Source organism: Nestor notabilis, unplaced genomic scaffold (genome assembly GCF_000696875.1).
Source record: "Nestor notabilis isolate BGI_N333 unplaced genomic scaffold, ASM69687v1 scaffold9630, whole genome shotgun sequence".
Taxonomy (NCBI): domain Eukaryota; kingdom Metazoa; phylum Chordata; class Aves; order Psittaciformes; family Psittacidae; genus Nestor; species Nestor notabilis.
In genome coordinates, this window is record NW_009912480.1 from 182,588 (window position 1) to 206,029 (window position 23,442).

At 42.3% G+C, this 23,442-nt stretch overlaps 1 protein-coding gene across 1 annotated transcript in view; it reads right to left on the minus strand.

The window, feature by feature from the left end:
- The window catches only part of XYLT1 (xylosyltransferase I), a gene marked incomplete at its 5' end in the record, with an annotated part of 93,223 nt that overhangs the window by 14,749 nt on the left and 55,032 nt on the right, over positions 1 to 23,442 (minus strand). The window contains 4 exons of the mRNA XM_010019712.1: positions 3,007 to 3,269; positions 5,305 to 5,481; positions 7,584 to 7,800; positions 20,698 to 20,778. Coding sequence (XP_010018014.1) covers positions 3,007 to 3,269; positions 5,305 to 5,481; positions 7,584 to 7,800; positions 20,698 to 20,778 — 738 coding nt within the window. The remainder of the gene's footprint in view (positions 1 to 3,006; positions 3,270 to 5,304; positions 5,482 to 7,583; positions 7,801 to 20,697; positions 20,779 to 23,442) is intronic.

Here is a 23,442-nt window from a genome sequence, read left to right on the forward strand (position 1 = left end):
CTCGCTTGCTGCGGGACAGCAGCAGCCTGGGGACAGCAGAGGGTGCTGTGCGGCCGGGCACGGCCAGCTCATGTCCCGCTCCGTTCCCTGCACATAGATCGGCTCCCCAGCAGATATCCCCTGCATACAGATCTGATTCCCAACCGAGTCCAAGGGCAGTGCTCTGAAAAGTGGCACTGCAGTAAAGGACACCAGGATACGGTCCCCATTTTAGGTCTCCTTTATTTTAGGAAATAAAATTCCTTAAGACTCGAAGTTGCTTTTGCTGCGGATTTTTCTCCTCATCATTAAAATAAACTGGAAAAAAAAAAAAAGGTCAAACAAACAGGAAAAACCTCTCATCAGGAGGTTTGGAAGCCTTCAGTTACAGTTCAGATTTAAAGACACTCTAGTTATAGTTTCAAATAATTAACCTTTATGGTTAATTGTCTGCTACAGTCTCAGAAACATCTCGATGTTTGTTAATATATGGATGCATAAATAATTAAAAACGTTATTCAGAGCTCCAAAATTAAGTATTTGGCTACTTTACAGCACTGACATTAACTGTGAAACAAGTGTGTTTGCAACATGTTTAAAACCAACCAGTATGACACCTTCCCAGTCAAGTCAGCTAAGTCTGACTTCTCATGGCAGTTACCATGTCTCAAGACATCAGCACTAAGAGGAGCTCACCAAGAAGGACTTTCCATTACATGAAACAAGCAACACCCAGAAGGAAGTCTCAAGCTTAGGAAATAAACACAAGACAGTGTACAAACAGGGCAAGCACTGATGGACTGAGCAAACACACAGCAAAGCTCTGCAGCCAGCACCAGCAACAATCTGACTTCTGTTCTGAGTACTGAGACCTCCTGTTTTATATCTGTGCAGCAGCAAATATTTACAATATCCTTGAAACAGGCTGAGTAAATTGTCTCTTGGCCGCAGTGAGTAAAAATGCCTAGAGATGGAAGAAATGAATTAAATCTCAATCACACATTAAGGTGGCTTCCACTGACGATGCTGATAAGCAATCTAATTTGGTACCAGAACAGTCTGCAGGGGGCACGGCTTCCTGAGGCTGTGAGCTAGCCCTTGTTGGAAAAGTGTGCACGGCAGCTTCTCTTCCCACAGCCTCCTGGGCCGCTGCGGGTGGCAGCACAGGGTTGGCTCCAAATGTGATCTGAAGCTGTAGAGGCTTTCCTCGCAGTGCCCGCAGCAGTGTGAAATGAGCTGGGGTGGTGGCTGCACTATCAGCTAACTTCATGCTGCTCCCAGCCCTAACAGCAAAGGGAATACTGTCAAGGTGCTCAGCCCAAATATATTCCTTCCATTACTGTGTTAGACATATGCAAGAGCACGAGAGGGAAAACACCTAGAAAAACAACATAGTATGAGGAGAGATGTGAATCATAAACCTGAGGATTATCCACCTTTTGGTGATTTAAATGGGATGCTGACTCACAGTGTTTTGAGGGGGCCCAGGTAGGTATGAAAATGAACCCTCCACTCACAATCACTGTTTGTAATTCCTCCCTGCACTGTTTCAGGAAGCTCCAGCCTACTGGAAAGGAGCCGTGCGTTATCCTGGAGACAGCTGCAGTCAGCGGTGGGTGATACGGCTTCCCTATCTATAATCTGGGCAAGCTTGAAAAGCACCTTGAGTTCCTGTGCAATGAAAAGCTCCCCAGAAAGGGAACTGATTATTGATATAAATCATCATCAGAACACTGGCAAAAGGAATAAGCACAAAAGTAATTGGCAAATTATTTCAGTCCTGGTTATACATAGCTCCCACCATTCTCTCTGCTGGCTTCACTCTGCAGGACAAATGACCCAGGACTTCTTTAGGTTTGCCTTTATTTCATATAAGGAAGGCATGCTACTAGTGATTATTTCTATCTAATTGTTATTGATCTTTTATTGCTTTGCACTGGTAACCTTTACTGGCAAAGCTGTAATAGGAATCTGGATCACTTATTGCCACATCTTTCTAAATGGGAATTGCTCAGCACTTCCATGACTAAGTAGGAAGGTCAAGGTGCATTCAGTTCCCTCTCAAGCATACAAGAGGGGCAAAGTCCATCCGTCAAAGCACAAGGAGTGTCTTCACTATTTGCTGACTTAGATAGTGTGTCTTCGATTAGGATAAAAAAGGCAGGGTCCAAAAATACATTTTGACTCAGGAACTAAGACACTGTAAAGTAAGATGTCAGAAGATGAACCCTCTCTACTTTGAATGTAAACAGCTTCAGACAGCTTTGCAGGCAGCAAACATCTACCATGAGGAGAGACTATGCAACTCTAAGTCCAGGAACATTTCCTTCAAATCCCTTTTAGACTGAATTCCCTTTTTGCTAGGCTTATAGATGAAAAAGGAATCTATAATATAGGGGAGGTTCTCTTTAAAGAATAAAGACCTTTATTTGCTATATCTATATTTATCCATACGAACATTTTACTTACTTGATGCTAATGGATCCCACTAGTTGCAACACTTTTGGCACAGACAGCTGTACCAAGCCTGCAAACTGAGCTCAAGCAAGTATTTCTCTGTACTCCTTGTATACACCCAGGGGAAAAAACAAACAAGGACCATTAACCTGCCTGTGTTCACATTAATTCTGAAATCCTGTACTCTGCTTTTGGTACGCATAATAGAGGTGAACGTGACCTCTGCTGCAATCACACAGAGGGTTTTAGGAGCTGCGGGTATAATACACTTGCTAAAATTAATCAAGAGAAAGCAGCAGTGGGGGTAGCACTGCCCAACTGGATCCTGTCAGTCTCCATCAGGCTGGAGAGGAGCTCCTTAAAAGTGGAGCAAACAGGTTGCATGTCAACCCTGAATAACCAATGCTCTTTTATGGGCATAAATACTCTTGGATATAAGTGCTGTACACTTGCAGCTGCCTGGCCGTGTTTGTGACTGCACACTCCAGCCAGCAGATGAGCCTCCGCCGGTGCTCAGCGGTCCCGGCTGTGTCCCCTGGAACACCCAGGAGCAGACACGCTCAGACTAACCGGCAGCTGTTGTCTCCAGCAGCATGGAACGAGGTCTCGGCTCTGCGCAGGCCCAGGCGGGAGAACGCGTGGTACATGGTGAGGGCCACATCGCTGAGGGTGTGCACGCCGTCGGGCTCATCGTACACGTTCTCCCAGTAGGACCGCAGGCCGGGTGTGCCGGATGGGTAGTTGCCGTACAAGTAGTAGTCCAACTGGCCGATTATCTCTTGGTTCACCACAGCTTCAAATTTGCGGGCAAAGAAAGTTGGCCTGGCAGTCTGCTGTGGTGATACGGAAGGAAAAAACACCGGAGTGAGTTCCCGCTTTCAGCCATGACACTCTGTCCTAAGCAATGGGTTGGAGTTGAGGACATGAACTGGTTCTCCCCATGATCAAAGGTGACTTAAAAGGTCACTTTTGTGACCATTTGTCACTAGAAGTGTTGTTAAGATTCAGACAAAAGCTACATAATTACTCAGAGAAAATGTAGACATGCCAATCCCTTCATACCACCAGCCACCACCCGCTGCCTTGCTCTGGAAGGCTCTCCATGTGCCAGATAGGTGAGGATCACTCTCTAAACCACCATGCTAATCTGGAGAAGGTGCAGCACTGGCATGTGTTATTAGTAGTCAGACAGGGAGCAGAGTCCTGTGGCACTGGGGCTCAAGAGGCAGAGCAGCATTTCGTCTGTATGGATGAGGTGGTAAGAGGATTCTGGGGGAAATGACATTTGTGGCAGAGGTTTTTCAGCTTCTGACTGATCCCATGTAGAATCCTAGAATGGTTTGGGTTGGAAGAGACCTTAAAGGTCACGGGCCATGGGCAGGCACGCCAGTATACATTTTTTGCTTTGCACTTGACACAATGTTGGGTATAACACTGGTTTATATGCTACTCAGCTACCATTAGCTTTTAAAGAGTCTTTATTTTGCCTTGCTCATGTTTGAGCATGGGTTCTGAGATCAGAGGAGTTCAAAAGTGCCCCAGATGGTTGAAAAATTCTTTTGAGGATGCTCGATTTTACTCCGAGATGGCGCATGCTGTGGGCTCTCTGATCTCCTCCTCTGCAGCTTGCTTTGTGCCTGCGTGGGAACCGCGAGCGAGCCGTCTGGTGCCACATGTCCGTCTGAGGAGCTCTCTCATCAGGCAAGTGTCAGAAGTTGCCTTTACATCTATTCTAATTTGGAACTTTCCCTTGCAGCTCAGTTTACCTGATTGTTTTCTGAAATGTCATTGTGGGTTGTTTTCCCAGCCTGGAGCAGCTCAGCCTCTGCACACTGGCAGGAGTTTCTGAAGACTTGCCATTTATTCTGTGCTGGAGACTTTGCTGGGATTGGTGTTTGGGGCAGCAGAGCCTCTCTTAGATAATGTCTGATTTGCTCTTTTTGTGAGTGCCCGTGTCACTGACTTCAACCGCGCCTGGTAGGCAGCACATTACAATAAAGAATAGATCTCTGTTTCAGAGCAGTCATCATTTTTGTGCTGTAGGGTAACACATTCCCCAGCCCACACAAAGCCTGAACAAACATGCTTTATGCAGGGAACCCTGAGGAGCTGCAGGGATGGAATTGCAAATCTGGTGACCTTGAAACGAGCAGTTGTTCATTCTTAATAGGAGATACACAGGCCAGATACAGTCTTGAGACCGAGTGCACCCTTGAGCACAAGGATTTGCTCTCATGTCTGCCTTGAGGAAGCTGTACCACAATTAAACTCTTTAAGGCAGTCCTGCCAAGCTTGGGTGATCGAAACCTCACGACTCTGGCCCCCAAAACCATGAGATAAACTTAAATATCATCATGTTGATGAATATGATAACAAAACCCAATTTGCCTTGTGCTATGTAAGCCTCTAGCAGGCACTCCAGCCAACTTCTAAGCTTATTTCCAAAGATGAAAAACATTGCTTAACAATGAAAGCCACGAGCCTCATGAAATCATGAAACCACCTAAGCTGGAACTTTGGAAAAAACCCTTTGCAATAAATTCACAAGAGTTACCAAGTGATATTGACACAGTGAGAGATGTGTCAAACTTCCCTCCTTTCTAGCAGAGCAGATCTACCAATGCCAAGTAGTCCAAAGAGCTGCTTTTTGTGACCCTGCCACGCAGTAGTATATCTCAAGGGCCCAAATGCAGGAGAACCAATCCTTCATTCTACTGAAATTAAGAACAGAGCTTCCTCACACCTCCTCCTCCACCTTGCTTGATTGTGTAAAAGGTTCCCTTCCCACTCCTTGCTGACAGCTCTCCACACGCCAGCAGAGGGGAAGAGCTTCTTTGCAGGGATCAGACAAAAGCCCGGTTCAGTTACCTGGAATCGGTGGAAGTCTGCTGGTTTGAAGTCATTCGGTGAACAGCCACACCAGTCAACAATGTGCTTGTACTGACACTTGCAACCGAGTTTACGGTTCCAGTTTGTGATGCGCAAGTTGTTGTCCACCATGGTGTCACAGTACGGGCTGTTCTCCAGAACGGTGTGAAAGAAGGACTGCAAGAAAGACAGAGGAGATCAGTACATTCAGCTCCTCAGACTTCCATTTTCTCTTTCACTTCACCCCATGGGCCTGAACTTAATGAAGGTGACTTATTTTCTTTCGAAGTGACAAAATCAACAAGCTCTATCGTTCTGCCACACAGGAAAAGCACTCTACGTGTATGCACTCCATATGGCAAGAAAAAAATCACAACACGCTATAGAGCCAGCAAACTGTAGTAACAGACAGTTGAGGCCTTGCACAATAACCTGGCATGGAATAACTGCAATGCCAGCTTTGGGCATTAGGAGTCCAAAGGACTCCAGGGAAGGCACCAGCGCCAGCAATTACTTTGTTTTTATTTCAGCTGTCTGAGCAATTCTAAAAAATTCCCATTATTTCTCTTCTATAAGTTACACTCTGGTCTAGCAGATTTAGAAGTGTTTTTCTGAGCAATGTGTTAATGATGTATCTCAAGTTGTTTCCTAAGACAATTCTCAAACCTCCCCCATCAGAACAGTTACTATGAAAAAATACAGTTTCAGACAGCTCTTCTGTGGTGTCTGTATCTCCAACACTCTGAAATGCATCGCTATTTGAATGGCCTTGTTCTGAAATACACAGTTCACCCCAGGCACCAGAAGGACATTCTGCCTCCTGCAATTACATCTGAAATCATAAGTCTTTATTTGCTGACTCAAGGCAGCAAGGAATTCCTATTGGGCTATCCTAATTATATCATCATAATATCAGCTATTACACAAATCATGTGTAATGGGGACTGATACAGCAGGTTAACAGGTCAGTGAAGGCAGGGTGATTTTAAGAAATCAGCTATGTATCTTGCAAAGAAAACCTTCTAGAAAGAAGCTGTGGAATATGATCAAATTTAGACCAGTGAGAGACGATTTTTGAAGGAGTGACTTCTCTTTAAAATCAGCAATAGTAAGACCTATAAATAACCAGCATAACATTAGCATGGCTGGCCCCCAAATAATCCCCCCTACCCTTTTTAATGTTAAATGACAGCCCAGTGAATATGGATTTTATGCTTGAACTGCTTGGTTAAACCCATAAAGACATCCATTCTCATTCAAGCGAGAGAAAAAAAAAATCCCTACCCAATTACCCATTGCCCTGTGTCCTTTTATAATGATACAGAAATTTCTCCTAGATAATGGATGAAAAGGTTATCAGAGTTGAGAGAAAAGGTGATTTTTAACAGAAATGGGATTAAAGCAAGATTATTCAACATGTGTGTGGAATAATAAACCCCTATCAAAAGATGACAATCTCTGTGCTCCACTGCAAGCTAATGAGCCTGGATTTGCATGATCGGTCTCATCAATCCCCCAGAATGTTCAGAGGCCACTCGTGAGGCAAGTTACCATTTTAAAGACAGCCATGAGGTCTTCCTTGGGATGCCTGCATGCCACATACCCTGGGAGCAGAGTCTGACAAGGCAGGGGAGCAATGTACCTGCTGAGGCAGGTGTAGCACAGCCTGACAACCCACCAGGGTCTGTGCTTGACTCGGAGATAACGCACATCTCCCTAACACACTGCTGCAGCGTAGATGAAAACCCACCCTGGTGTGCATTCCCCTTCTGCATCAGTTGTAGCCGGAGTGATTCCTGAGTGATCTAAATGATTTGTGACTATGCCTTCTAGCTGAGTTTTGAACGGAACAATAAACCTTTGTTTGTAGAGGTTTTATTTTTAAAGAAAAGGGCTGGATAATAGCGAGGAAAGCTACTTACGAAGACAGTTCGCCATCTCTAATAGCTTTCAAAGGCTTTGTGGAGGAACAATTTGCAAGCAAAGGGCAGCTGGATTTTTGGTTGTTCAGTAATAGATTAATGTGCTTAAAAGTATAAAACAAAGCCACTCCCAGAAAAAACCATCCCACTAACAAAACAAAGCAACTGAAAAAATGTAAGAATTGTTTTAACACGAAAGGACTTACTTGTCATGGGAGTAAAATTCCCATTACCTGCTGTGGATGATCCAAATACAACCAAAGTCAGGGGAAAGCCCCTCTCACTTTGGTGATCTTTGGGACAAGCACAAACACTGCAGTTCTGAACACAGAGAGGGATTGCTCTGAATTCACGTACCTCAGCAGTAAGCAACGTGTAAGAGTAAAACCTCTTCATCTTTGTTACGAGATCGTCATTAGAGAAAGTGACGTACTCCACAAACTTCCTGTTCAGGAGAAACCAGTCTGACCCTCCATCGACTGCAATTCCTTCTGGGATCCTCCGGTCCCCCAGACGCCACATGTGGGTATCGCATTCCAGGAAAAGCCGATCCAGTCCTTGCTTCCTGATAAATCTGAGGGAATACAGAGTAGTCATTAAAAGTAAATTTGTATTTCGTTATAAGCACTAACTCTTATAAATAAAGAAGCTACTTTCTCAAGCAAAAAAGGATAAAAAGGTCACCTTTTTTTTTTCTGTTTATACGTCTGTTCTACTCAAATAGAGGTTTAATAGATGATTGATCAGTTATATGTTCAGTTATAGAGGCAAGGGTCAATAGATTGCTTTTAAACATCATTTACACTTTTTGCTGTCCTAAAGACAGAACTATGCAAGTTACAGAGATGTATGGTATGAAAAGCCATAATGTTCGTTAATTCTTAACAAACCGCTGCAGAACCACAGTAAGATGAACAGGAGCTGAACACAACCTGGGAGATAGGCTTTTACCTCTAAGTAAATGCACAGGTTTTGAAAAACAGCCAACTGTACATAAAGATAAAATGACCAATTTTTCTCCTATGTTATTATTACATTCATTTTTCTATTGGGATATAGTTAATTAGGAAGAAATCTGATTTCATTGCTCTTTGCTGTAGAATGAGTATGTTTCCTCCGTTTTCAAGTCTATGGGGAACAATGTTTTGTTATTGCTCAACCATGAATAAGAGGAGCACCTGCCAAACTGTAAAGTTATGGAAATGAATTATCTGAGACCAATATAAGAAAGAAAAAAAGAAGAGTTGGAAAATCAATCTGTGTTTGAAAGCACTTTGTACTGGATGCCCACATATGTTTTGAGACTGTCTGATCCAGGCTTCTATTTGTGATTCCATTTTCAGAATTGTTTCCCAGAAAGGGAAGTGGGACAGCCATGAATTAGCACACGCCTTTGCAAGGGGGGCTGAGAACCGTTATTAACAGGGAGTTGGTGTGCTGAACACATCCCACATGTTCTGAGCAGTAATAAATGCTAGCTGACCAGACCGTTATAGTAACTAACATCCACAGGAGCACAGGTCTCACTGGATGCAAGAACAGCTGCAGCACCTACAGTGAGGAGGACACTGTAAGACCTGTGTTTCCTTCCTGAACAGGAACAACCTGAACAACAGAGCTACACAACGGTTCTTAGAGACGTTTTAGGATTAGGAAGTCAAGAAGACATGTCCATGGTTCTCAGACACATGCAACTGAAGGAAGGGGAAAAGAAATAAAAGTTAAGGAACACCACCAAAGCTTTCTGGAAATGCGAGTGTTAACCCGTAGGCTACCTCCCTGGTTAAAGTTTTGTTCTCTACCAATCAAAAGACTGAGATGCAATTATGAAATGGTGCATATTAATTTTCAAAAGGACCGTAAATGACTTCGGGCTCTCTGTTCTACTGATAGCTACGTCTCTTCTCACATATGAGGAAAGCAGTCCACTGTTAACACAACAGTGCAGAAAATGCGTGGATGAGAGTGAAGAGATTTTTCTTTCCATGAACAAGTTTCTAATTTCATGTTCCATTATGAAGGATAATAGAAAAGTCTTGCAATTTTAATGCAGTGCTCTGGAATGTAATCTTCAAATTCAATATTTATGCAGTTATCTCCAAATCAAATATTAATGTACCTGAAAGTTTGGTCATTTATTTATTTCCCTTAAAACTAAATGCTCATTCAAGTTAATTATTTTAAGAAAATAATAGAATTTTATCGACCATATTTAAATAGGAACTGTATTTGGGTTTTGGTAGTGGGGAAGGGGGGCTACAGGGGTGGTTTCTGTGAGAAGCTGCTAGAAGCTTCCCCTGTGTCCAACAGAGCCAGCTCCAAGATGGACCCTCTGCTGGCCAAGGCCATCAGTGACCATGGCAGCACCTTTAAGTATGTGATAACATACTTAAGAAGAGGAAAAAGTTGCTGTGCAACAGCAACTGCAGCTGGAGTGAGAGTATGTGAGAGGAACAGCTCTGCAGACCCCAAGGCCAGTGCAGAAGGAGTCCTCCTCTGAGGAGGAAGGAGCGGCAGAGACAACATGTGAGGAACTGACCACAACCCCCATTCCCTGTCCCTCTGCACCTCTTGAGGGGAGCAGGAAGGTGAGAATTTGGGAGTAGAGTTAACCCCAGAAAGAAGAGAGGGGTGGGGGGAAGATGTTTTTAAATATGGTTTTATTTCTCATTATCCTACTTTGATTTGATTGGAAATAAATCAAAGTTTTATTTATAAATGGAACTAATTTCCCCCAGTCAAGTCTGCTTTGCCCATGACAGTAACTGGTGAGTGATCTCTCCCTGTCCTTACTTTGACCCATGAGCCTTTGGTTATGTTTTCCCTCCCCTGTCCAGTTGAGGAGGGGAGTGATAGAGTGCCTTTGGTGGGCACCTGGCTGAAGTCCTTTTCCATGGAATAATTTCTTCCAGCTGCTATCTCCGCCAATTTATCATCCTTTATTGTAATTTTCAAATAGAAGTTTCTTTGAGTGCAACAGAAACTTCCAAACCAACTCCCCCTCCCCGATCATTTCAAAACCCCCTCTATTTACGAACTCCCTCAGCCTCTACTACCTGATAGGGCTTATACCGGGCTAATAGCAGAAAGCTCAGTTTTACCACTTCAGTCTTACTGTCGGAAATGGGCAACAGAAGAGCATGGCCACACTCAAGATGAGAAGACCCCACCAAATCCAGGCTCACAGCTTCATGTTTTCCAAAGCAGTGGACAGGCTCTTTTTTTTTGTATACAAACACAGTTCTATGACTTTTTTGAGCTAATGGCTTGGACAAGCACATCTCAGCACATGGAGTGAAATAAGACAATTCTTGGGAGCGCAAGTGTTTTGACAACAAATTTCAGTGCTAAAATCCTACACAGCATGGTTATTAAAAGAAAACTAAACATACTTTCCAATCATTCATCCTCGAGCAAGGCAGCGCAGCCCAACTGAAGAACAGTAACACCTTTGGAGACCTGCAAAAAGATGACTCTTTTGCTAATGCTTCTTGAAACCCTCCTAGAAACATCATACCAGGTTTTAAATACCAGAAACAACAAGCAGGAAGCAAGCAGGACCTGCTTCACACATAGTCATTACACCTAAACAGAACAGCACAGTAGCATAGCAAATGATTTATTTCTGTCTATGAAGCAATAGTTTATTCAAGGGGCTTTGAAGACAAAGCTTTCCATTGGGCTATTGCTTGCTATCCAGTTATGTTCCTTGGGAGCCAAGGGGACCAAGAATGTTTTGTATCTGCTAGAAGCTAAATGATCCTCCCTGAGGAGGCTGTGGGTCACCCTAGCAAGCCCACGTTGTACTGCTGGGCACACAGAGACCTGAACTGCAACTGAAGCGGAAAAAGGTGGATGAAGCTTTAATCTTCCATCCAGACTCTCTTCTAGGACGACTGATGCTCCTAGCCACTCAAGCAAATACAGATTTTGGCACTCTGGGAGCCAAGGACTTAGTCTAAGCATATTGGGTATTACCTGAGGGAAAGGTACAATTTGTGTGCCATGTAGACCCTTTCAAGAAATCAAACCCCCTCAAACACTACAGACAGTTCATAAAGATTCTTGACTAGCCATCTAACAGTCTTGCAGCAGCAACGTCTGAAAAGGAAGATAAGAAGATGGAGGGCAAAAGCTGATCCTACCCATTTGTTTCTAGTCTCATGCTGTATTTCATTAGTTCCTAGTTATGTATATTCCTATATTATGTAATTCCAACCCAGTGCATTTTATGAAGGCATGTCAAGCTTTAGAGAGAGCAATGAAATGCAAAAAAACGGCGGTTTTTTCCCTCAAGTCTTTCTCTTTTGGGTTTTACAGGACATCTAGCAGATAACTCCCAAATCACAGTAGAAAAAATGGGTTAGTAATAGCATTTCATTTATCTTAGTCAATGTGGAAAAACTCAGGTGCTTCCTGGGAACCTGAATTTCAGGTAAGACCAACACACCTCTGGCAACTGCAAATGTACTTGCCAGGACAATGACCTGACAGCAAGATATAGTTAACCAAATACACTGGAGATTGCCATCAGATGAAGGTACTGGACCTTTCTCCTGATGCAAGACAAACAACGGAAGGAAAATAACGATAGAAGACTCAACCAGGAGAAAATAAAAGTAAAGACTAGGGCTAAGAAAAAGCATGTCATGTTACATTTATTTGATAGAACACTCCAGCTAAGACACTTTATGCTTACCCTTAATCAATTTTAACTCTTTCTGAAAAGCCTCCAGTTTTGAGGAGCCTGGATTACACTCACAAGTAAGCAGCAAGCACAGCATAACATGATGTGTCTCACCAGCTGAGCTCAGTGATCACGCAATGTGTGAAAGGTGCTATTTGCACCCTGACTGCGTGGATGCAGCCTCAGGCTTTACACAGTTCTGGATGGTTATTTTTATACTTTATGTTAAAAACCTACTGCCTATAGCACGTGGCGTGTCATCTGTCCCTGAGCATGGATAGTTAACTGTCCAGACAGCTCATGAATGCAACCCAGCTTAGGGAACTCCTCTTACTTTGTAGTGTAGTTAAATATTTATAAATGCATTTCAGATGAGGATTGAATAACACATAAAGCATTTGTAAGATGTTTAGCACATGCTCCTACAACATGAATATAAACACACAGCTCAGCTAATCTTCTGATATGTTTTAACAATAAATAAATATTGCTGCACAGTTCATTAATATCAGCAAAATCATCACAATCAAGTATCATCCTCCTGGACAGTTTTCTCCAAGTGACACTGCATACCACAGCAGCTCTGAGAGACCCCCAGTCCTGAATGCTCACACTTACACAGTACATAAGACAGAGTTTGCTGTTTTCAATTTTCTGAAGTCTATGGAAGAGTAGAACTGCTTAAGCATCAGAGGCTATCAGACTGCCAAACATTACTTGTCAGTAGCTTTGTCACTAAAAGGTTTTTGGCTGGGAAGAAGTTACTTTTTAAGGTGAAAAGGTTTCTTCCTAATTATTTCCTGTTTCTGGCCTCTTGCCTAGAAAACATTTCACTGTTGACCAGGTCCACCTACAAGGATCTCATCATCATTACTCACAGTACAAGAACTATGAATAAAAGTGAACAACGTATCAGTGAAGCAATTCATCACAAATCAAAAGTCTATGTCAAGCAAGGATCGGCAGAGCTTGGAGCTCCACTGGTACCACGTCCACATTCTCCTTAATGTGTGTGGACAAACTCTGCACACTGATTTGACCCTATCTGCTTCTCTTTAACTCTCTGTAGACAAAAATTGAAGAAGTCAGCCAATTTTGGTGGGAAAAGTCAAGTAAATATTTTTACAGATGAGAATATGAGAGGCTCTTGCCAGCAGTGTTTGCACAGCCACCTTGGAAACACTTACCAGAGTCAATCAGTCAGGAAGCATATAACAATAACTTGCAATTTAGGTGACCAAACAGAAAGCACAGAACAGTAATTTGACAATCTTCAGAGTAGCAGTTGCAACAAGTAATTTGTGAGCAATCTCTAGGGTACAATACATCTCCATAAACCAGTCACTGAATAATGCTTTGCAATAATCAAGTTCATAAAACCCAAAACCTGAGCAGCTCCATTCCCTGCCCACTGCAGGCCAGTAATCCTGGCCTCCACTGAGTACGTGATGAATTTCCAGTTGACGGTGACACAAGCCTGACTTCACCATATTTCCATGAGTAACCCTATGCTATGAAGGGTTACACAGTATTTAAAAAACCCTTAAATAATTAACAATTGGCTATTTAAGCAGAGTATCTGTGCTATACCAGATAAACATCTGTTTTCTAAAACTATGATCTTGCGGTATGTTTCCCAAGATCTCTTTTGTTGTGCCAAAAGCCTCCAGGGCTGACCCCTCACTCCCAAAATGGAGTCGAAGCTTGAAAAGGAGAACACTGTCAAAAAGAAATAGCTCCTACTTGGTCTGTAATGATGAAGATTTCCTGCCGGTATGACAGGCAGCATGCAGGAAGCACAGAACCCACAATTCCTGCTATTAGAAAAGGCTTCAGTATAGATTAAAATGATGGAAGTAAAGAGGGAGAAATAAAATTTGTACCCTGCTTTCCAATGTGTTTAAACTGTGGCATCCTGAATGTAAATGTTATGAGGTCAAAAGCAGAATTCTTGTTACCTTTCTTTATTCCCTTAGTCTGAAGAAAATACTATAAACACAACAGCATCCTAACAATCCCTTAAGCTTTAATGTCAATGCACAAACAAACATCAACAATATCATAACGTATGTCTCTCTTGACTGGATTTGCTATAGCAAGATTGGGCTTATGTCACATGCAAAAGCCAAACCCATCCGTAAGCACACAAACTGAAATGCTTTTAGTAGCTTTGTTCAGTGTGCTAAATGCTCTGAAGTTAACAAGGAACTCAAGGACATCTTACTTTTTAAATACTATTAGTGTTTGTCATTCGTATCTCTATGTGCCCTGCAACAGAGGTCACCAGACCTCATGGAGCAGCAGAGCATGGCGGGTATGTGAACAGAGGGGTGTCCAACCCTGCGCCGGGGGGTCACCAGCTGCCCCCCAGTGAGGACAGCATGGGCTCCAGCTTCAGGAGGACAGAGATTGAATTCAGAGCAGAAAACACAGGTGACACAGCCACAGAAAATAAGCCTGCAAGGAGAGATGCAGCGAGGGATGTTTTCTCCTGCAGTTTCTGTGAATCTCCAGGAGCTGGGTTGCGTGAGACCAGGCAGCTCTACTGGAAGGGTTTTCTGACAGTCCATGTTACCACAGTTATTTCCAGTACATGTTTAAACAGTTTTATGCTCAGTGTGTAAGCAGATCTGTGGCAGACAGCTAGTCTGCTACCGCAAACATTGGGCAATATAAGGTTTAGATCATTCACAGTGTAGCAAAAATGGTACAGTATTTTGCCTGGCTCTTTCAAGTTACAAGCTTACCTTGAAATACTGTGGCCCTTCTGAATCAACAGCATGTTTATGGAAACCAAATGTCCATGGCATTTAGGGCATTCCACACAAGATGCTGTTGATAGCCGCTAAATACACACATTTTATTCATCTCTATGGACATAATTAGATTTTTCAAGCTTTACAATAGGCGCCTCATACTCTACACAATTTTGTTACTGCGACTTTCATATGTAATTTTCTCAGTATATTCATTTAATGCCTTAGTCACATCACAGCCTTGCATTATGTTTAGAAGAAATTCTCACGATTCTTTCCTCTTGTCCAACTTTTCCTATGTGTTAACTTCAACTGGTTTTGAAAAATCTTACTTTCCATCTTCTGGAAATGTCTCTTTCAGAGGAAGTCTTAAAAACTCTTAATGTTTCTTAATATTTTAAGGCTACAGGTCAGGGAGCAAACTCTTCAAGTGTCCCTAAAACAAAAAAAACCCTCTAAAACTATTTTTAGTTTAGGAAACTTGCAGAGTCTATTTTTGACTCTACTAGGAATTGCCTTGTTTTGACAAGAGTTCCATCCAGTCTCTTGTGAGTACAAGACTCGAGAGGAACTTTCAAAGACTTTCCTGTGGGTTTCTTTCCACCATTCTTCACTTATCGTATCTTCTAAAAAACTGTAACAGCTTTTACAAGGACAAAAATGTAATGGCTTCCTCTCATGATCAGGGAGGCCACAACTCAGGTGATTTTGTTTCTTTCTATATAAAATAAGCAAAGATGGGGAGAAAACTGCAAATGACAGTGTGCAGAGATGTAGCATGAATTCACCACAGACTCAATGATAGGAAAGCTGACATTTTGCCATCTGTTTGTTTCCATTAACTGTCTTCTCGAGAAGATTTCTTGCCCCCCTACCTGCTCTTCTTCCCAACACCCACACAACCAAACAGTCTCTGACCTGGGAACGCTGCTGGGGCTAAGTGGCTGAGCAAAAAGCCATCTCATCTATATGATGCTGCTGCTGGAGCAGCTACAGCACGCACTATTGCTTCGACCATGGCCAGATCACAGCTGCAATGCCAAGGGACATACAGTGCAGAGGACACCTGGGCATCCATCACAATAGCATCTCACTGGGTGTTTCTACTGTGCTTAACATCTCGGGATCTGCATACTAGATGACTGAAGAAAGAAAAGGAAATGGGGATTCAAACTTTCCAAGTGATCGAGGGCAAGTGTGAGTCACTTGTATAAAGATTTTCAAGTTACTAAATCAGGCTATTGACCTGCGGGTAAAACAGAGCCAACAATATCTGTCCAACTTAAAAGGATGTTCCTTGCCTTAATTACTTTATGAAATATCTCAGAACCTCGGATGAAAGGACACAAATGTTACTATTTATACCACTGAAAATTAAGAGTGCAGCTCAATGTTCTTAGATACCAGTAAGACTTCTGATTACTGGTACCTCAATTTTCACCTCCTTCCTAATTCCTATCTCACCAGATAAATCATGGCTACTTCAAACCTTCTTACTTACTGCACCTTCCCAAACAGGTGGATGATCTTGTTTGCATACTTTACCAAGACTAAATACCATCCTGCTTTGTCCCACGTCAAGACATACAGCTATTTTTACTACATCTTCCTATCCTCTTCAACCTATTTTTTTTTCTTTGCATTGACAACTTAGCATTGTTTTCCAAAACCAAGCAGAAACAAAAGCCCTAATAGAAGGTAAATTGTCAAGCTGAAGCAGTAAAGGCTTTATGGCCCCCCTAACAATAAGGAACATTTCAAAGTTAGCTGTAATGTAAAGTGCAGTCTCTTTGCATAGAAGATGCACGTTCCTATTTCAGTTGCTATAGTTCACATATGACTGTTGGGCTGAACTAGTTACAAGCAAAAAATAGATCTTCTTAGTCTGTCTGCTTCAGAACACTGAAGCGTTTCCAAAAAATTAACAAAAAAATATGGCTGAGGGAAATTGAGCCAAGTATTTCACATGAGCAGCAAGCTAAGTGCTGCTGGGAGCTAAGTGGTTAAACTATTCCAACAGCAGGGATAATATATCAATTTTTTTCCCCTAATATTTGGGTACTTACTGGGCAATTCCTCAATGCAATACACAATAGCATTTACTGTGCGATCCATCTTCCAACCACCCACCAAACTACCACTAACCCAGTGTACAGGATGCCAGTGAACAGCATGTGCTGCAGCAATAAAGAAGGCCTGTCTGAAGAGGTGATGGAACAGATATGCATCAGCAAAACTGGGCTGACAGAGGTGAAGAGTTTGGGAATGTGCTCTGGCCCTTCAGGAGTTCAGGTGTCTCCAGCCTCTAAGTACTGGGATGGGCTTGCCATGCTCTTTACTAAAAGCCATGCAGTTCAGCAACACCTCTGAAAGCATCTGGAACCCAGAAGCTAGAAAGGGAACGACACAACTGCAAACAACAACATTAATAAGGAGACAAAAGCAGCAAAAGAGAACACCTTAGATACATAGCTCACTTTTAATGGCCTTTTCTTTAGCAGTTTGTAGTCTGCCTATGAGCTCTGGATTCCTCTAAGATGTAACAGCATCCAGCCTTCTGCATGTTTACACTGTTTCCCGAATGACTACCGTGGCAAGGTTTGTATTAAAAAACCCCTTTTTCCTGCCTGTTGTTGAAGATGTATTATAAAATATAAAGACAGTCAGCTGTGACATCAGCCAGGTGCTGCTCCTGCCAAAAAATGAAATCTTCCGAGTGTTCCAAACTGTAATAGCTTATACAACTACTGGCTTATTCTTTTGCTTTTAATAGTCTAGGACACTGAAAAGAGCAGAAAATGTAAGTGTTGCCCACTAAGCACTATGTAATGACTCCAGCCACTGTATGCAATTTCATTTCATACATCCAGCTAAGGAAATAATGCTTCTCCAGCTGAGTTAAGGAACGATTTTCACGTCCATTCCCTTTTCTGAAGCCACTAACGGAAAATCAGAGCGATGTGCTTTTTAATGACTTTGGCATAACTAAAAGAAAACTTCACTCTATAAAAGGAAGCCTGGTTTCTCTCCTTATTTGGCAGTAAAACATGTACTGATTGTGAACATGGCTTGAATACAAAGTACATTGTAATTGAGCTGTATAAGTATTTCAGTTTTAAGATGGCACTTGTAATCTTTCTCTCTCTGTTGTATGATCCAAAGACTATGATGACTTAAAATTCAGAGTTTCTGGTTTTTTACAAAGCAGACTTACACAATTGAAAAACTTACTCCTTAGGAGCCATTATTCATCCACCAATTAAAATAAAATGTAGCAGCAAGGGCTATACATTGCTTTCAATGATATTTAAATGCTGAGCACCCTATTATTAGTTCACATGTTTTGAGAAAAACACCTTATAACAGCAACGTTATTACTGTACAGAGGCGGCATTCAGTCTAGTCCAGTGTCCTCTTTCTTATTATCATGGCTTCAACTAGCCATTTTAAATAAAAAATCCTGTTCCAGCCTGTTTTGAGATAGGATGTCCCATGGGAGTTTTCTCCTGTTGCCCAATATCTTGGAGACCTGTGCCTGTGCCCAAAATCCTTCCCAAAAGCTGCCTTTTGTTTGTTAAATTTTTGTGGCCAAACCTTGAGGCTGTTGCTTCTCTTGTTGACCTTGCTAAGCTCTTGGCCATACCATTAAACCCACGGGATACTTCTTTTCCACAGGGTGGTGACAAAGCAAAGCAAATGGCAAAATTTAAAAAGTAACTGGAAAAATTAATAGAAAATAATAATCATCCCCTACTCTTCAATCAGCAAGTCACCAACTCTGGCTGTGGAAATTCCGCAAGCAAAGGTCACAGGAGGCTGGGAGTATACTGTAAGGAAGCACCACTACCTGCCTCTTTTGTGCTTCTCTGGGAACATCAGCTATAGGCAGCAGGCCATGGAGTAACAGCCTAGGTGGGCCTTTGGTCTTGTTTCACCTGCCCATGCTCAAATGGAGGATTTCATCATTCTAACTCCAGGGATAAACTCACCTGCATGACCACAGCTTACACACTTTGGGCATAAAATGAAAGCCAATTGGAAACTGCATGTCAAACGGGCAGATGGTGTATCTACTGGTTTAGACAAGACTGAGTTACCGAAGCACTAAAACTGAAAGATCAGGCTGGAGATTTTCACAGTAGATACAATTTCTCTCTCAACAAGTGGATGTAGAGCTGGAAGATCACCCGCCACACAAACTGAGGGCTAACAGCTTTTTGATCAGCTTTTGACAGCAAGGGAATGAATTTTTACCCAATGCCAGTATTAGAGGCTGCTAGAACTGCTGGCTTGAAGCTGTCCTATGGACCTGTGTCTACAGCTATCTGGGCTAGGCAGGAGAAGGGGAAACACTCTTATCTCCCTGATAGAAATTTTGGGGAGCTGCCAAGGGGTGATGTGAAAGGATTCATTCATCCAGTGGGAGTGCTTACAGGGCTCAGGGAATACACAACCACAGCAGTCAGGGATGGGAAATCTGCACTCCTGTCCCACATTTTGTTCCCTGATGCAGAAAGAATTTATGGTGGAAATCCAGGAGAAAAAATAAAACACAGCGACATACTGTAATAGGCTAAAATGTATTTAATTGTTTACACAGTCAAAGGGAACCACTGAACTAATAAATGGGTTGTTATTCCTGTGAGGAGATGACAAGTGGCACATTAGATCATTTGATTATTAAATTAATACCAGATTAATGTGTTTAATTGATTTAAATTGTTCTAACCCAGCTGAGGTTGGCATGTTTGAGCCACCTTGATGCCGACATGTCATAATTCATTATTTTCCTTAGCCAGCTCAGGGAATTTGAGAAGAACCAGAGGAGCAAAGAGGCGTAAGAGACCAACTGCTTTTCCCTGGCTGTTTCTCTTCCCTTTCCTACAACATTTCTGCTGATGATCACTATTGCCGGCTTGAGCTGAACCTGCCAAAAACTCTGACATTCTGCATCTCCCAAGCCAGAGACTCTCCTATGAAAACTGTTGACTCAGATTTAAATATTATTTCTAACAATATTATTTTTTACTACCTGCTATAGTGCTTTTGCATGCACAAGATGAATGCTCATGAGGACTTAATTTAAACAGGAGTATGATAGAATTGATAAATTTAGTGACAAGAGCAAGAGCAGCCAAGAAGTGAGAGAGACCTGTGTGTTATTCTACCCGTTCGCTGTACTGAAGATGCAACTCAGTGGGTCACATTCTCTATCCTCACTATCTGAACCCAGCCTTAGAGTATGCAGAACATTTTGCAGAACAAAGAGATGTCCTGGTGACCCAAGCAGAATAAACCACTATTTTTAGGTGCAAAGCCACTGTGACTCAACACATGGAGTTGCTGGAACTGTTGCAAACCTGCTGTTACGGTCCAAAACTATCAATAAAGAAGACCACCGCAATCAGATGGGAAAGATCTTCCACCTGCAGAGGTTGTTTAAACCTTTGGAAACATAGTGTTTGGACACTGCTGCTCCCTCAAACCACAAAGGTGTAAGTATTAGCAATGCACTGTGGGAAACAGCACATTCTCTTCTCCCTGAGACCTGCGCAGGGTGGATGAACTGGGACACTGAGTAAAGGACTCCAAAATGGTAGCAGATCATGTTGCCTCCAGCCACCCTCACTAGCATGTGCTCGCTGGTATACCCTGCAGAGATGCTTTGCTTGCACAGGGCTTTGCTGCAGACCCCAGCTAGTGCAGGTCTTGGTCTCTAGTGTGACTGACAGGGAAGTGCTGTTGTGCGGGGCATTTACCACTTGCTCCTGAAACATCAATTTGTGCCAAGCCCCAAGGAGGGAGCAAGCATCAGTCTGCTTAATGTCTCCCTCCCTGCAAAAGCATCTTTTCAAACCAACTGTGGAGAGGAGCCATTCTGGATCAACAAACAACTGTCCCCAGGAGAGGATTTTCGCTTCTCTTTCCTTGGCTAGGGATTTCTTCATTTGGATAACGCTGGAAAACCATCTCTATGCAAATACTCTCAGTGCCATGGCTAAAATAAGCTGAGGGAAGGCGAGCTTACCTTGCGTTGTCCCTCCCATGTGATTTCAAGAAGTTCATGTCACGATATCTGGACAGGAATGCTACCAGCTGGTCATTTGTCCTGCAAGAGAAAGAACACAGGATGCACAAATTACACTATGAAAACTACTATGTCTATTGCTATTTATACACTTATTGTTGTCATTCTGGGACCATCCACAACTTTTTGAAGAAGGCAGATGCTGAAAAAACTTCCATCCTGCTGCTGAACTTCACTGTCTCCCTCAGGAAAGCGTACTTGGGAAGAAGCTCAGCTTTACTACATCTTCACAAATTTCCTATCAACTCTTGTCAGATTTTTTAAGCATTATAACAGAGTATGTAGCAAGTGATACTGCTCAGCACTTTAAAAGCATGAAAATCCAGCTGTGAGATGACTGCACTGATAGTCCCATTTTACATGCCTTGCTAGACCTTTCCTAGGGAATCTGGTTAAGTATCTATTGCCATTTTATTTGTTTTCATCCTTGTAATAGAGAAGAGGCAAGGTTGGAATGCATAAAGCAAGGAACTCAGATTTCAAAATGCAAATGTAATTAATAGGAACAAAGGGATTCAGAATTCAGAAGGTTAATTCCAATTAGTATGACTGGCAATCTGATACCAGTATTTTCAGAATTTCAGCTGACATGTCCAGGAATGTATTTACACTTGACAGCTTTTGTATTATGTATTTTGTATTATTTGTGTTACTACTTTAACAACGGAGCAAAAATGTTCTCTATTTGTCTAGGTCAGCATATTAAGGAAAACTGAATAAATGATATTAAAAAGATCTTCATCTCCTGAGTTGCATTCAAAACCACAACATTATAGATATAGGTACAGCACCATTTAAGCAATGGTCTGAAATAGAGCTGGTGGCAGAAAAATGAAAGATAAAGCAGCTGTCAACAGTACCGTATCTTGAAAAGATTTTATTATAAGCCACAGATAACCAAGTTAAACCAGAGTCCTGTACAAAATGCATTTAACTTCCGGGCTCAGGCTGCAACAACTTGGAAATGTTATCAGCCTAGTAAACTATCTTCATAATCATTGATTTTATCTGGACCAAATGAAGTATCTGCCTATCGACCAGCCTGAACCTCCTGTAGGAGCCTGAGACCCTCCTCCTATGCTCACTCATGTGAGCTCTAATACCTCCCAGGGTCAGACTCTGCATCTCAATTTGGCAATCTCAGAAAACTGCTTTCTATATAGTAAGCTGTGCAGATTTTCACATTTGCTGCTCCAGTGGTTCTCCATCTTACTGGGATGAATAGGCATTTAGTGAATTTACTTAGCAATGCTTCCACATGAAATGGTTTCAATGGCCAACATCTTTGGGTGAGTTTCTAGGCAAAAGCTGGCACGCAAAGATGATCTTTAGAAATATAACCAAGTTTGGAAGTGCTTGAGCTCTAATTTCCTTACAGGATAAAAATCAAATCAACTGAAGTAACAATCCACACCACTCAATAAAACATCATCATTTCTAGATTGCTCACCAACCTGCATTTTGCTATTCAGCGGTGTTCTACCAGCGTATTTGGACTTGGGGCTGCAAACTTTTCAACGCTTCTCACTTTTTAGATAATACTTATAAATGCCCACGTGATGTTTAGCTCTCACAGTAATTACTAATTGACGTTTTCCCACTTCCAGAAAACACTTATGGCATCATGGTCCCACTTTGATTTTTTTCCTCGTCGATTAAGTCTGCTTCTTTTCACGTGTCGACAACATGGAAATAAACCATCACATTTCCAATTGGTAAAACTTTCTAGTTATTTGTCATTAGGATTTATGTGGGCAACCAATTTTGTGCTCAGCATGGGAGCACGCTGAATTTCTAGTAAGCTTCCATTCCAACTGCTTCTTCTGGCCCCAATATCATGAGGATGCTGCGCATCACCTTTGAATTATTCCACTTCATGACATTAAAAGCAAGATCAAAGGTACTGAACATGCCATATATGCTAATGCAGTTGCTAAAATCCCCCTCACCTTTCAGAAAGCTCTGCCTTTAGGGGTATATTTCCTAAATGCCTCTGGCACAGATTGCTACCACACTTCTTCACATACAGTGGCAGCAGCAGGGTCTCTACATCACTGCAGTGCCTCTGGCACCAGCTATTTACAGTGCCTCTGGCATTCCTTCTGAGAAATACTAAAGACATGGGCCTATTTTTTCTCTCTAAGTAAGGCAATGAAAGCTGAGATTTTCAGCTGAAGACATCACTGGGAGTAAGATCAACTCCACATTGCCAAATTAAATTCTGCTATAGCTCCACAAATTTCAGGGATAACTCACTGAGCATAAATCTGGCACAAAATCTTTTACTAACCATCACGGTATAACAGAAAGTAACAAGTGCAATATACTCTTCCTAAAAAGGAAATAAAAAAGTCACGAGGATAGGGAGAGTAGTTCACACTACTGATTAGAACACACCGATATACATATTACATTCCAATCAGTTTCCCTAGTGTGTAACACAACGTGAATACAGATTGAGGAAAAAACCTTTCCGCAGCTGGTGTGTGAAGCTGGAGCTGATGGATGCATCCACACAGCTCCGACTTTTTCCTTTTGTTATTAAATTCACTGGGAGGGCAAGGCACTGGAGAGAAGGATTAGGCAGCTGGCTACCTGTGCTGTTAGCAGGGAGGAAGGATGATGCAGGAGTAGAGAGGCTGAGCAAAAATGTGCTGTTTTCAGGTGTGCAGCATGCAGAGAGAA